This window comes from Coenobita brevimanus, chromosome 93, assembly GCF_032717465.1.
Source record: "Coenobita brevimanus isolate Jiangsu-jjx chromosome 93, ASM3271746v2, whole genome shotgun sequence".
Classification (NCBI taxonomy): Eukaryota; Metazoa; Arthropoda; class Malacostraca; order Decapoda; family Coenobitidae; genus Coenobita; species Coenobita brevimanus.
The window spans coordinates 24774961-24791734 of NC_137046.1; the positions used below are offsets into that span (position 1 = coordinate 24774961).

Consider the following 16774-nt stretch of genomic DNA (forward strand, 5'->3'; position numbering starts at 1 on the left):
CAATTCCTGGGGCTTTCCCCAGTTAAACTTCCTTCATTGCTTCCACAACTTCTATCCTACTGATGTCTTCCTGTCTTCTCACTTCCCTGCCACTTATACTCGCATTACTTCCATCCTCTACGTTCAACAATATATATATATATATATATATATATATATATATATATATATATATGGAGCCTCTGTGGTACAGTGGTAACGTGTGCATTTTCGTACACTGAAGAACGAGGGTTTGCGCCCCGCCAGGGTAATAAACTTTGGAAGTGTTCACCCGGCCACGTACTCTCTTGGTGGACACAAGGGGTGCTGTGGTTGAACCAGTGTCGCTTACTATAAAGTATGCTTGCACCCAGTCGGCTTGCGAGGGCCGATTACACTTGGTTCACACACTACACACACATCCAAAGCCACTCCAACATTACAATTTCACTTGCAATCACTTCTCACCCTACATACAATCTCTGCCAGACAGCCTAAGCCACTTGATAGAGATACATTGGCTGTATCATCCCGACTTCGGTCGGGATAGGCCGGTCCTGCAGTGGATACTCAAACGGCTGATGATATATCTATCTATCTGTCTATCTATCTATCTATCTACCTATATATACTGTATATATATATATATATATATATATATATATATATAGAGAGAGAGAGAGAGAGAGAGAGAGAGAGAGAGAGAGAGAGAGAGAGAGAGAGAGAGAGAGAGAGAGTACAACAGCCACATTTGATTCTGAAATGAGTATAGAGAAAGTAGGAAGATACAGAGAAGGGCTTGCTATCAGGGACCTCAGACAACTGAGTCTCAGTGTGGAAGAGAGGATGAGGTTTAGAGAAGGAAAGGTGGTGTCCAACAGAGAGAAGGCTTGAGGAAAGACGACGAATGTTGCAGAAATGAAGTAGAAGTGAGGCAGACAGTGGCTTCATGAATCTTGCGTGGTCATCATCTGGAGATGGACGGATGATGGAGGATTTGATGGTCCACCGCCACCAGTGGACTCAGACTTTGTGCTAAGATGCCATTTTTTTAAATACTGAACGCGAAGTGCAGTGTGTAATGTGTACGTAGTTAGGTTTTGACAGTTTGAGGAACTGGTATTCGTGAGCATACTGGCCTACTCTCTCTGTTACTAAAACACTGAAACAGTTCAGCAAAGGGGGATGATCAGAAACTAGTCCCGAGGGCTGGTAAGACGGGAGCTCCAGTTCTGGGTGCCACCAGAATTCCATCCACTTTTGAAAGTACTGCCCTACTTGACTGGTGCTACAGTCTACTCCCTGTCAAATACAGGGAGTAGACAATCTACTCTCTGTCAGGTATACAGTACAACATAATGCCACAGTTATGGATAGAACACAACCCAGCATGTCAGGTATGGACACTGTTCAACACAACACAGCACAGAAGATGTGGATACAGTACAAAAGTATAAAATGCTGAGAGAGCTCATACCTCCGCCAATGCCAATGCCATTAAAAGGATCCGGATCCAGATCCGCATATATAAGATCTGCATTCGGATCTGCCCCAAAGTTAATCATTTCTTTCTTCGTTGATGGCCCATCTTTCCATAAAATTTCATTGAAATTCATTGAGAACTTTTGGAGACATTGTGCGGAATACTCCGGTTTCGGATCCGCCTGAATATTTAATCATTTCTTGCTTGGCCCATGGCACACCCTCCCACAAATTTAATCAAAATCCATTCATAACTTTTTGAGTCATCCCAGATCCGAATCCGTGGATGTAGGATCCAGATTCGGATCAGCCCCAAAATTTAATCAGTTCTTTCCTGGTCCATGGTGCACCTTTCCACAAAATTTCATTGAAATTCATTGGGAACTTTTGAAGATATTGAGTGGGATACTCTGGATCCTGATCCTGATCCGACCCAAAATTTAATAATTTATTCATTCACTAATGGCCCACCCTTCCACAAAATTACATCAAAATCCATTCATAACTTTTTGAGTAATCTTGCTAACAGAAAGACAGACAAACCAACGCCGGGTAAAACATATACCTCCTGGCCGAGGTAAACAACACAGCAGGTATAGACACAACCCAAAACAACACAACACCACAGGTGGGAACACGACACAGCAAAGAAACAAAGCATAGCACAACACAACAGGTTGGGACACAACATAGCACGACACAAACAACACAGCAGATGGACAACACAGTACAACAGGAAAGGGGGAATCATACCTTGGCCAGCTGGGTGTCGCTGAGGTGGGTGCCGAGGAAGGTGTCAAGGCGCCGCAGCTCACCCATGATGTCTGCCTTGAGGTCCTCATAGAAGACCATGTGTAGGTTGGTGTGCTCCCGCCGCTCCCAAGCCTCCTTCACGTGAACCCAGTACGGATCGTGCATCACTTATGAAAACACTCGTGTAAACATACGCAGTTACAAAATCCATAGTGTGTGTGTGTGTGTGTGTGTGTGTGTTTTTCTTTGTTTATTAACTTGACTCAGGCAGTACCCTAAAAATAGCTCTCATTCTATATTTTCGTTGACATTTTTATCTATCTATCTATCCATCTATTTATTCATTTATTTATTTATTTATTTATCTGTCTATAATATATGCACTTCTCAAAGCACAGATGATGAAATAGAAGCATTCTGTGATGACATCTCCCTGGTTATGGAAGAAGAACAGATCAAATATACTATACTCATGGAAGACTTCAAAGCAGAAGTTGCAAATCGAAAAATGAAGAATCATCTATCTATCTATATACCTAGGCTGCTTCCCCCAAGCAAAGGGAGGTAGTCGAGACAGGACGACAGACTCCTAATTTACTCATCCACTCGAACACGTTCATTCGCATCTTAGCCCCAAAGGGGAGAAGGGACAGATCCTCACTGCAACACACCACACAAGGGTCAACTGCGCAGTGCAATCAGTCACATCCACAGCAGGGCCCGGCAGCAGAGCTGGTTTACCCATCCAACATCATAAGAGACCCATCCCCTTACCCGCACTTGACCTGATTAGCTGATCAGACCAAATGCGGGAGAATGTCCCCTCAGGGTTGCATCATCATTTATTCATTCACGATTTCCTCCATTTATTTCTGTCACGCACAGCCACTCTTCCTTGCTCAACAGACATCCCTCTCACATCCAACGCTCTCTTCACACTGTCCATCCATCCTATTCGTGGTCTCCCTCTCAGCCTTACACATCTCACATCAGATCTAGTTATCTTTTTCATCAGTCGCTCATTATCCATTCTCTCCATATGCCCAAACCATCACAACACTCTCTGCTCAATTCAATCAGCCATCTCCCGAACAGCTCCAGTTCTTCTTGGCACTTCTTCATTTCTCACTCGATCCATACGTGTCACTCTACACATACTCCTCAGACACCTCATCTCCATTACATTCAAACTTTTCCTCTCTGCTACACCCATATTCCATATTTCAGCCCCATATAATGCAGTCGGTACTACAACACCCTCATACAGCCTTGTTTTTACATCCATTCTAAGCAAACGACATCTAAACACTTTTTTCATTCCTCCCAGCACCTTCCCTACTTCATTCATTCTAAAGTTCAGTTCTGCATCTATTCTTCCATCCACAGCAACATGTGACCCTAAATACTTAAAACACTCTACCTCCTCAAGCAACTCACCATTCAAAACTATATTCATCCTCCTACCATCTACCGACCTCGTTCACTTCAGCACTTTACTCTTATTCTCATTTACTTTCAATTTCCTCCTTTCACACACCCTTTTAAACTCCTCGACCAACTGTCTTAATCTCTCCTCTGAATCAGCCACCAATGCAGTATCATCTGCAAACAGCAGCTGCTTCAGATTCCACTCTCTATCATCAACATTCACCAGACTCAGACCTCCACCTAAAACTCTTGCATTCACCTCCCTTACAACACCATCCATATAAATATTAAACAACCAAGATGACATCACACATCCCTGCCGCAGTCCCACTCTCACGGGAAACCAATCACTCACAATTTTTCCCACTCTTACACACGCTCGGCTATTTACATAAAAACTTTTCAACTCTTTTAGTAACCTACCATCAAGTCCATACAATCTTAAAGCAGTCCACAAAGCCTCCCTATCAATTCTATCACATGCTTTCTCTAAATACATGAATGCCCAAAACACATCCTTGTCTTTCGCTAAATACTTTTCACACATTTGTCTCAGCAAACACCTGATCCATGCATCCCATCCCTCTCCTAAAACCACACTGCTCATCACCAATCACTCCCTCTGTACCCTCTCTAACTCCATTAATTAACACCCTACCATACACCTTACCTACAACACTCAACAGACTTATAACTCTAAAGCTAGCATATTCATACTTATCACCATGCTTTATACAACGGGACCACACAAGCACTTGCTCAGTCACTTGGCACCTTATCTTTCACAAAGCACACATTCAACAATCTTATCAACTAGTCAACAATAGTCGCTCAACCACTCTTCAGGCATTCCACAGCACTTCCATCCAACCCTGCAGCTTTCCCCTTTTTCATCTCCATTACTGCCTCCTGTACTTCCTCCTTCGTGATCAAAGAATCATTCAACCCTCCCAAATTCCTTGCACCCTTCCATCCGCCACAATCTCAGCCACTCTTTCCTCCTCTACATTTAATAATCTTTCAAAATACTCTGCCCATCTCTTCCTTACTGCATGTATGGGAAAATTTAAAGTAGGAGAGAGGACTGACAGAGGTAAAATTGTGGTAAATGTTGCTGAAATGTATAAAATGAGAATAATGAATACATTCTTCCACAGAAGACAGGGAGAAAATAAACCTGGAGAAGCCCAGATGGAGAAACAAAGAACTAAATGAACTTCATTATAGCAGATAAGAACAACGCGATCACAAATGTCACAGTTAAAGTAAATATAGATAATGCCCATTGAATGATGGGTTACACAGCCTGATTCAGTTTCAGATGTGAAAGGTTGATTGATTGACTGAAAATAATTAAAATCTGGCGGCGCAACTGCCAACGTCATTTGCCGCCGGATGACAAAGTAAAAGACACGGCAAAATAAAAAGTGCCTATTAAAAAAAAATAATAATAATATGTTAGTAGGAATAAAACACTAAAAAATAATAAAAGAATAGCTTATAAAATATCAATTACTTATTAAAGTGGAAGGAGGCCCGCCTCCTGAAGAAAACTAAAAACATGAGCAAAATCGCTAGAGGCCTCACCAAGCATAGAGGACAAACTGTAGGGACCATCTGTCCCCTTATGCCTATGGAGGAATCTCTGACGCAGGTCCCCCAGACTTGGACACTCGACCAGCAAATGACGGACAGTAAGGGGAACAAGTCAGTCATCACAGTACGGTTGAGTTTCACCACACATGAGGAACCCATGTGTAAGCCGAGAGTGCCCAATGCGAAGCCTAACAAGAGCCACCTCCAGTCGCCGAGACATAGAGGGAAGAACCCTTGGCACAACCACTTGCTGAAAGATTTCTTTTAGTTTATTCTGAGAAACACCATCCCAGTGTCTCTGCCAACATGTACGAATTGCATACCGCAAGTACGGTGTTACATCAGAAACAGGAAGTGGGTAGTCAGTTGGGGGCTGTTGAGATGATGCAGCTTTAGCTAATGCATCTGCCCTCTCATTGCCCACCACACCAACATGTGCAGGAACCCAACAGAAGTCTACACGGCGGCCATGACGGCCAAGAAGAAAAAGCCACTCTAAAATTGATAAAACCAATGGATGGGATGCATTAAAAGACTTTAGTGCAGACAAAGCTCTACGCGAGTCTTTAAAAATCACAAAAACGGATTGGGGGAGAGTAAAAATGATTTTCTATCTCTCTATCTATCTATAGCCCGACGCCCTAATCCCGCAAAAGGTGGCCCCAGACAAAACGCCTCCGAGTCGCTCTGTTACCCACCATTTGACTACCCTCCCCCCAACTCACCCCCCCTCCCTCATATACCTCTCAACTCCATCCCTCCATCTCATCCTCGGTCTACCTCTCCCTCTCCCTCCCTCCACCTCACCTACATACACCCTCTTAGTCAGTCTTTCATTCTCCATTCTCTTCACATGTCCAAATTATTTTAACAGCATATAAAATTGCTGTCAGTTCTGCCGTATACACTGAAGTAATGCCAGGAAGGCTACCACCCCTACTAAAGGAAGGGAAGACAACACCAAATCCTACTCCAGTATCAGTCTTAGACCCGTCAGTATAGACGGGGACAGAACCCTCATGAATGGAGGCATGTTCTAAAAAGAGAGAGAGGGACACCTGAGAGGGAAGCGAGCCCTTTTTTTCATCAACGGACCTACAAAATGTCACGCGAGGGAGTAGCCAGGAACCCACCTTTGGGTTCCGATGTGGACAAATTGCCAGTCTAGGGACAGAGAGGGTAACATAACAGATTGGACCCTGTAACCAAATGGCTTTGGGAAATTAGGATGGGTGTCAAAAACAGAAGATTGGGAATCCTGGGAGACAATGGCACAAGAAATTGAGTCTGGAGTGAGGTGAAGACGATACCAACACCTCATCATTAGCAACTGGTGTCATAAGTCCAAGGGGAGTACACCAGCATCCACCAACAAACTTGGAATCGGGGATGATCTGAATGCCCCGGTTGCAAGACGTACACCAGCATGATGCACAGAATTTAACAACCGAAGGCGGGCATCTGTTGCAGAGGAGTAGACCTCACACCCATATTCAAGAATAAGAGACCTATGCAAGAGGAGGAGGGTCTGACGATCAGCACCCCAAGAGGTATGAGCTAAAACCCTCAAAAGACTCAAAGCTTTAAGACAAGCCACCTTAACAGAACGAATATGGGGAACCCAGGTTAATCTTCTATCAAACAGAAGACCCAGAATCCGCGTCTCTTCCGCACAGGATATTCTCCTACCATAGAGATACAAGTCAGGGTCTGGGTGAACCCCTCGAAGATGACAAAAATGTATAGCCACTGTCTTTGCTGAAGAAAAATGGAAACCACGATTTTCTGCCCAGTCAGAAATTCTATTGAAAGCCAGCTGCAACTTCCTCTCCAACAAAGACATTCTAGACGCAGTGAAGGAAATCGAGAGGTCATCAACATATAGTGATCCTCGTACAACATCAGGAAGTACACTGATGACGCTGTTAATGGCTACAGCGAACAGAGTAACGCTAAGGATACTCCCCTGTGGTACTCCATCTTCTAGTGTTCGGGCATTAGAAAGCATTCCTCCTACTCCCACCCTTAAAATTCGGTTACATAAAAACTGATGAATAAAAATAGGTAAGCCCCCACGAAGACCAAACTCATGAAGAGAGAGTAAAATACCATGACACCAGGCAATGTCATATGCCTTCTCCAGATCAAAGAAGACCGTTACCTGGTGTTGGTTAGTGGAGAAAGCCTCAGTGACAGAAGATTCCAAGGACAGTAGTGCATCAGAGGTAGATCGCATTTTTCAAAAACAATACTGGGCAGGGGATAAGAAGTCACCTCTCCCTAAAAACCACACAAGCCTAACACTGACCATCTTTTCCAACTTTACAATATGTAAAGTTTACATATACAAGACGTCAAAGAAATAGGCCGATAATTCGTCGCCTGTAGGTGGTCCTTACCTGGTTTGGGGATGGGGATAACTACAGCAACACCCCAACAAGCCGGAAACTCCCCAGAACACCAGATTTTATTAAAAAGTGAAACAAAAACAACAGGGACTCATCAGACAGGTGGCGTAAAAAGGCATAAGGAATATCATCATAACCAGGAGAGGGATCATGGCACTGCGACAGAGCCGTCTGGAGTTCAGAAATTGAAAATGGAATATTGTAAGGCTCTCCTCCAGGAGAGGCAAAACTGAGATCACGAGACTCTAGGCGCCGATGGTGGCAAGCCGAAGGCGTGTCTGCATCCTTCTTTGACACACTGGCAAAATGATCAGCAAGCAACTCTGCAACAGCAAATGGATCAGCCACAGGTCCACCTGCTGCAGATAAAACAGGAGGGGAGGGAACAGTAAATTTTCCTGAAATTTTTCTTACTCGGTTCCACACCCGGGTGATGGAAGTCCTCGAATTGATGAAGGAAACATAACCCTTCCAGGATGAACGCCTGGCCTCCTTTAAAACCCGCCTCATATGAGCTCACGCCCTCTGATACGCCACCAAATACTGAGGATCCCCACGATGACAACGAAGGTGAGAGAAGGCGACTCGTTTGGCTCTCACTGCGGAACTGCACTCAGAGTTCCACCAAGGGACCGGACATTTAGGAAACTGACCCTTCGTTTTTAGAATAGATAACAGGGCTGCTGAGTGCAACTCTGTATTGAAATATGACACAGCCTCAGTAAGACAGCCAAACTCGTTGACAGAAAGGGAAATGGAACTTAATTTCCTGAAACGTGGCCAGTCAGCCTTATCCAGAAGCCAGTGAGGAAGACGTGGCTGAGGTCTACCAGCACTAGCAGTTAAAAGTAACGGAAAATGGTCACTGCCATACAGATCTGGCAACACATCCCAGGTAAAATCTAAAACAGCATCAGCTGAGCATAAAGACAAATCAATGGCAGTAAAAGTTCCAGTCTGAATATGGAAATAAGTCATTTTATTGGTATTGAAAATGCCTAACTCCTCCCTTTCCACTAAAGAGGCCAGCATTACACCCCGAGGGTTGGCCTCACTGCTTCCCCATAGTTGATGGTGACCATTCATATCTCCTAGTAACAGAAAGGGAGAAGGAAGGTCATGAATAAGGCGTTCCAGATCTCCTCTTTCAACAGTAGCACTGGGAGGAAGATAAAGACTGCAAACTGTATACTGCCGACGTAAAAACACCCGGACAGCAACAGCCTGCAGGGGAGTGGAGATATCCAGATGACTCTATGGAATATCCTTGCGAAGGAAGAGAGCAGCACCTCCATGATGACCTTGGCCCAGCACAGGATCAGAATAAATGGCATGGTAGCCAGAAGGACCAGAAGGAACAGTATCACCCACCATGGTCTCCTGGATGCACATGCACAGAGAAGTAAATTGAGAAACAAGATGACACAGTTCCTCATAGTTGGCACGTAAACCCCGACAATTCCACTGGATGATAGAACCCATAATGGAGGAATGATGATTAAGTGCGGGACTGGACACCTGACGAGCGAGCAGGTTTGGATTGATGCTTATGAAGGCCCTTCACAGGAGCCTGCCCAACACCAGAAACCTGCACCCTCTGTCTAACCTCTAAATACAAACTTGAGGATGGGGAAGTAAATTTTACAACACTCCTTGGAGTGGGCATACTAGTTTGTTTGGTAGGAGGCTTGGGGGCTGTCTTTGGAGATGTAGGACAGCCAGTGCCCCCACCAGAAGCCCCAGAAGTGGAAGTAGAGCCCGCAGGTCTAGAGTCATTTGAGGAGGCCGTCCTATGCTTCAGATCAGAAGCACCAACAAGCGGTCCAACATCCCCAGGTGGGGATTGGACCTGAGCTGAACCATCAGCTTCAGGTGTCTCTTGGCTAGATCCCTCAGCCTGCTGGACAGAGGGAACAAGAGAGGTGTCAACAGAAGGGTCAACAACAGAGACCTTAGATGGCCGGTCGTCATGTTCAGAGGACTCTGATGAACAACGGTGACGTTTACCAGGAGCAGATGGAGCCTCGGGCATACGGGGTTCGACAGGAGAAGAGATCCGGTCAATGTGGTCATCTGCCACCATCACAGAAGCGTGCAAGGCATCAGCCTCTGAAGTGGGGGCAGAAACAGTCGGAGTAACGGTCGGGCAAGCATAATTCTCACCAATAGTACTAGTCATGGAGACAGCATTCTGTATATCATGAGTTGAAGGAGGGGGTACTGGAGTGGGTCGAGGCTGCCTCTGAGATACAGGGTGATGCATTGGTGTTCTAGAAAGGACAGAAGCATAAGTAACTCCCAGTTGAAAGAAGAGTGTCTGGGCTCTTGTTTTTGCTTCAGGAAACGAAATCCTCTCATGTGTACGAATTGATAAGATCTCTTTTTCAAGGCAGTATCTCGGACAGTTTTTAGAAGAGACAGCATGAGGACCTCCACAATGATAACATTTAAGGGGTCCTGTACAGTCGCTGGTATGGCTTGGTCCACTGCAGGAGACACAGACACCAGGAAGGCCAGCCTGTGCCCAACGGCAAAATCAGCTAACGTGACCATACCCCTGGCAGTGGAAACACTGCTTAGGGGTAGGCATGAATGGCTTGACAGGTAGGGATAGCCAAACTAGTTTAACCCGTCACGTCCCTAGGTTTTCCGCACCTCCGACATCCCCCAATCCCGAGGTATTTTTGAAAAAATTTTTTTTGGCTAAAACCTCCGCTTTTTTTTGAGAAACATCGAAAATTCATAGAGAAATCGCTCACCTGAGGTTTAAAATACTCGATCCAGGTAGGAGTTCCTCCTTACCTGACTGGGTTTTCTAACATGCTGGCACCAAAGAAAACGAGTTCTATGGGAGAGTAACTATTTCACACAACTCATAAACGGTATTTATTTATTTACTTGGTACGAATTTATATGTAGTATGAGAGTACAGGGCCGGTCCTTCCTATACGCTCACTACGCTCAGTGCGTAGGGCCTCCGATCACTGGTGGGGCCTCCCGTCCTCAGGAAGTGTATTTGAAAAAAAATACAGACAAAAAATAAAAAAATAAAAGTACGTTGAGAATGCTGCTTATATCGACTAATTGATTCCACGTGCATGGACATTGTATAAACAATAATAACTGAATAATTGCAGGCAAAAACTGGGCTACATTAGTTTTTTAGAGTAACAAAAAACAGTGGTAACTACAAATTTGTTTAGTGTGATTTAACATTAAATTCTGACGACAATACCTAGTGCTGCACTGCAGGAAATCAGCTGAGTCGCTGCTGCCGACTGCTGCCCTCAGTCAGCAACATGACGTCAAAACGTAAACATCTCTCAGGTTCACAAACAAAGAAAAGACTACAAGAGGAAGCTCATGCTAACAGCAAAGGTCAGTAATTTATGTTATGTTGCCACTCATCTTGCGATTGTAGGCTACTGTTTTTAGAATATCATAAGTGACGAAACTGACTAAACTTTATTGTTAAGGTTCCTGACAGGTCACAGTTGGGCCATAATATAAAAACCCAGAGTTCAGGTGGTCCAAAGGCGACGTTCAGTTGTCAGACGTTCCTGAGCATCAGTCATACTTACTATAAAAAATCTGGACCGTCAGTCTTGGCGAAACCCAGTTCTGGTGTTTGAATGCCACGAAGATGCTAGATTAGGAGGGAGTGTGCTGTATGAGCACTAAAAGCACACAATTTTTTAATGTTTCTTCCGTTTAATAAACGAAACACTTCCCTAACCCATTCTAAACTGTTATTTTTATGTAGGAAATAAGTATATTTGCGCTAGAATTGATAACAAATGATGGTAGAATGCATCAAGACCATGCATTTACAAGCAAAATACAGTGTACTGTATAGACCAGGCAGGAATGAATTATGATTTATCCTCCTTTTGCAGTTATCTGCATGAAATAATTACTGAGATTATCCAGGTGTGAATTCATATGAGCAAAGAGAATGTATTATTGGATACCTCGTACACTTGCATATTGTTTCCGGCCAGCTCACCAGTCATGAATTATACAGCACTTTATCCAGGCTATGTGCACCTCTACTCATGCAGCAGTAGGCTAGATCATGTGTTCCTAAATTTATATTGCAAGATGTAAATACACAGTTATTGGAGACTTTATATTTAGCATGGAGACTAATTTACTTTTTACAAAGCTGGTTGAGTGGTCACAGTCATTGCAGCACCTGCACAAGAGGGATGCAGTAACACTTCTCCTCCTCCATTTTTTTTAGCAGTTTCTTTCCACACCTGTCATCCAGCCATGACCAGCAGACCATATTGGAAAACATAGGTTATCAGATGTGTGTACTAGAACAGTTGTTTATTCAGTGTCTATATATCTAGCTATATTCTTTTTTCTCTTAGGCTATATTATTGCTGGTTCAGCAATTGCCATAAAATATCCAGTTTAGCTCAGTAATTAGACTAGCTACTCTGATATTCACATTCTTTATTACCTTTCCCTTCAGGCAGTATGCAATGATTTCCAAAGTTATATGGTACAGCATTTCTTTTTCTGTCCCAGTCTTGTAGATAAGCTTTCCTCTTTTTCCATAAATCATTCCACCTCTATAGTAATTTCTTCCAGTTCTGTTTTATACATTTTCAGAATGTTTACTGTTCTGTTTTCTTAGGTTTCTCCTAAACTGGTCATATGCTTGATGTTTGTCTCCTCACTAAATATTTATCTCATTGCTTCCTGTTTCAGTCATTGCTTAACTGCACCTTTCATGCTTTTGTATAACCGTTCCACCCTAACCAGTATTCTGTGCCTTTCCTACACCCATCTACTTCTCCATTACAGTAACTGCCATTTCTATCTAATTAAGTACTTTTTATATTATACATTCATGGTACAGGCCATTTCCTTAGGCCTGTAGTTATCTACAAGAAAAGCTCTTGGGATGGAAAGATACCTCAGGATGTTTTTTGTTTTTTTCTCATGAAATAATCTGCATTTACCAGCAAATTTCGCTTTAAGGCCAACACACCTGTGCTCAAATCCGAGTGCTTGACTGAAACAGGTAAATATCTCAGCCAGCATCCTAACCAACCAATTCACTCATTTCTGGTAACCTTATTTTAGGCTAACAACATCAGCTTATCAATTTATTTTGGTGCAAAAACGAAGCAAATTTTTCAATAAAGAACTTCAGTGACTGTACATACTTGTTGGCACTGACGAAAAAATTTTCTGTTTTATCACCAGTTTCTGTAACTTAACTCTAAAAGCAAACACTAAAGCTAGTGAAAAATACAAACCTAACCATGTACCAACAGTGACGCAACTCTGTTGTGTGTAATTTCTGCCTTGTAATATAATATTATATATAAACTTCTTCATTCATTTTTTTTCATTCATTGCCAGACGCCATGTATCCCAAATGGGGTGGCCAAGGGCTTAGAGTTAATTGTTTTACAGGGAGGGGCACTAATCCTCCACCAACCCTACTTGACACGTAGGGATGCCAACAGCTTCTGGTGTTCCCAGGCGGTCACCCATCCAAGTACTAACCAGACCCAACGTTGCTTCTTACACGTCATTTATTTCATGATTTTTCATAGGCAAGAATTGTAACAAGGATGTTGTTGGGTTAGAGGGAGAAGCTTACTGGCTTGCCCTCAAATGTGCTAACTACAGCACTGAGCTGGCTAACACACAAACTTTCAAACAGTTGCCGTTTCAAAAATCTACTAAGAAGGTACCCGGGTAGTCTGAAATAAACTAGGAAGCATAATTTAATGTTTTAACTTCAATTTTACTCGCCACGATGTCACCTCGGAAGTTCTTGTTTACTCGTATTCGTTACGGAAACGTTTAGTCTTGTAAAATTTTATGAACAGCCTTGTATTTCTAATATATTTTAGCCTACTAAAGAAAATTTTCTTCTGGAATTATTCAGTGTTTTTAAATGGAAAAACCGTTATCGTAGTTATGAATATTTAAATTTGTTACACGAAAAGGGGGGGGGAAGGTCTCCGGTTGCGTTTATCCTACTGTCACATTCCAGTACTATTTTACACCATAAACAGGTGACGATCGCCTGGCGTGAACAGCAAATTTATTATGGTACGAAAACGGGAACGTCAGATGCTCACTTTCGTCCATTATGGCGTTAAGTTTTTTTTTCATAGGCCTTAGTGGCACCGCCTAGGGATCGGCAATTGGGTAAATCACTCTGTCGGGGGTAATTTAAAGTTTTCGGTGGGTAACGATACTCATCCATTTACAATAGTAAGAACGCAATGTTACAAATTATATGTTTAAGAAATTACTGCTATATCCAAGTCACTAATTGCATCACATGTAGCCTAGTCACCCCTTTGGCCTCCCTCATCCCTCGCCTCCTCTCTTCCAGACAAAGCGACGCCATTCAACGCTCCCGTGGCTGTCCCTATTCTCTCCCCTCTTCATGCGAAACTATATATTACTTTAAAATTCGTTAATTCACTTATACATGTGTTTATGGTGTGGCAAGTGTATTGACCTCAGTATTTCACAACAAAAAGTGTTTTTGTATACTTTGAAGCAGTAGGTGAAAACTAATATTCTATTATGAGGATATTACTCAAGTGAAGATAAATTCATTATTTTAATAAAGTGTATTAATTATCAAAATTAGTGTAAACGAAAACTTCAAAATGTGTTGTTCACTATACTTCCCATGCTTTGATAGTACATGGAGAAATGTGGTATTATGCATATAAATTTAAAACTGGCTTACTTATAGGCTTATATATCCAATTTATATTCTGCACTGCTCAGGATAGGGATATAACTTGGGGGATGAATATGTAGGGTAGGGGGAGAAATGCAAACAAAGATTGGGGGGGGGGGCCTCCAAAGATCCAGCGTAGGGCCTCAGAAAAGCTAGGACCGGCACTGTGAGAGTATCTTGGTTTTCAAGCAGTAATATAGGCATTATAAGCATTGTTCCACTCACTAACTAATCACCATACCTGACCTTTTTTTGCCACATTACCTGATCATTATTTCTGACTGTTTCTTCTACTAATGCTATGTAAACTTTGTCCTCCACATTGTCATCAATTGGGGAATCACTCTGGCCCTGAATATCTTTACTGGCCAGGTCACTGGTAACAGGTGAATTGCCGAGACAATGGCATGAGGGGGGGAGGGGGGAGGTTATGCGGTGTAAGGCATTGTCCCTGCTTGGCATCTTGTAGAGGAATAGAGGAAGGTGTCCCGTGTATACGTACAAAAAATCATGCACGAAAATTGAAAATTGTGCAAATTTGGGACCTTGCAATTGCACGACGTACCAGTACGTCGCCGGGACTGGCAAATGCAAAATGTTGCAACGTACCCATATGTCGACGGGACGGGTCGGGTTAACTGACATAGGCAGTGTTAGCCTGTCAAAAGTCAGGAACAAGGTGGGAGTCGGGGTCAGGACACCATCAATTTAGAGAGAATGCAGTTTCTGCATTCTCTCTACATTTACCACACCAGAAGATCTTAATTCCTAACAACCGTGCTTCTGAGTATCGAAGGAGGTCACGGGAAAAAATCACACCTTTGCATTTGTTAAAAGCAGCATGAGGAACACAGGTAACTTTCACACCAGAGACAGAGGTTAGAGCCTGTAATCGTGAGCTTTCTTTTGGGTAGGAAACCTCAATGAGGAGGCTTCCATCTCCCTGTGAGGAGATCTTAGGTTCTCTCCCACATGCAGACACAACGGCATGGTATAAATAAAAGATATCGATATCTAGCACTGACCTACCCAGAGGGGTTTTCAGCGCTAGATATTTGGCATAAGATGCCGGCACAGTCTCTATCATGCCTAAACCCAGAGCCCCACCTGCCCGACATGACTGCCTCCCAGTCCCAGCTGAAAGTTGGGGCAAAGGAGGATAGTCTCCAGGGGTCTGGAATGGCTCCAGAGTGGCGATTATGGATGAGTCTGAAGAATGTCCGTGAACAGGTGCAGTGTCGTCAACAGAATTCTTATTTACTCCCTCCATGTACTATCAAAACTATTTCATTCCCACCCCTCCACCCACCATAGAACCCAACAAGGGGAAGTCATGTGCCAGGGATAACACCACTGGCGACTCCAGAGGTAGTGGGAGAGTATACGCAGGTAACCACTGGGGGACCTGAGCAAAGGTGACTCCAGGACGATAGGAGCCACCAGGCCCCCCAGTGCCCACTTGACCCTAGCCAACACATGAGTAGCCGATTGACCTGGTCGGGCCCAACCAGGCCACCCGTCTAGCCAGAATAAGGGACCAAAGAGGTGTATTGCTAGCTGCTGGGCGCATCGTGCAGTATTGCTCAACCTCCAGGACTCCCGTCTCCCAGCATTACGGGACGCCACACAGGGCAAACACGTGGGGAGGTAACAGTCCCGCCGTAGGTGGCAAATGGCAGGGACTAACATCACCAGCAGACCTCCTCCACGAATGATGTAGGGGGTGCTTGGTCCACAAGGCCGACAAATGCCGAACCCTACAAAGGTAGGCATGCCTCCAAGGTAGGTGGCACCGCCAACCACGCTTCAAGCCCCGCCATCACGCCAAGGTGACCCCCGGCAGCGGGGAGATGTGAAAGGAAAACTTAAAAATAAAAATGTATGCTTAATAAAAGTAAGCGAAAACAAAGCTGCCTTTCAGGTAGAAATAAAAACGATTTCAAGCTCTACGTTATACTGAGTCTGACACTGATGAGTTAAATGACTGACTATCAAAAGCGTTAAGCCTAAGGGAATCAGCGGAGGTAGTAGGGAATGCTAATACGACCACAACCAACAAATACTACGAAATGACCCCCGAAACTCATGACAAGAGGAGAGACGAAAGTAAAACAAAGAAAGATGAAACAGAAAGAACATAATTAAATAAGCTTATCAAAACCAGACAGAGAAGAAAAACGAAAGAGAAACATAGTTCAGATAAAAGAAAAAAACATTAAAAAAGAAAAAAATGAATGAGATCCAAAGCAAAATGGCACTTGGAAAGCAAAACATTAAATCAATGAAAGACAAAAATGGTGAAATCAATAAATGAAGAGAGAAGGTGGTGAAAACTGAAGAATTGTACAAAGAACTGCATGCATCAAAGACAATAGCACCAACAACAAACATTACAGCT

At 43.5% G+C, this 16774-nt stretch overlaps 1 protein-coding gene across 1 annotated transcript in view; it reads right to left on the minus strand.

Annotated features, from left to right (window-relative positions):
- The window catches only part of LOC145412384 (luciferin sulfotransferase-like), a 363650-nt gene that overhangs the window by 253037 nt on the left and 93839 nt on the right, over positions 1-16774 (minus strand). Inside the window, exon 5 of the mRNA XM_080282273.1 lies at positions 2215-2381. Within this exon, the coding sequence (XP_080138399.1) occupies positions 2215-2381 (167 nt within the window). The remainder of the gene's footprint in view (positions 1-2214; positions 2382-16774) is intronic.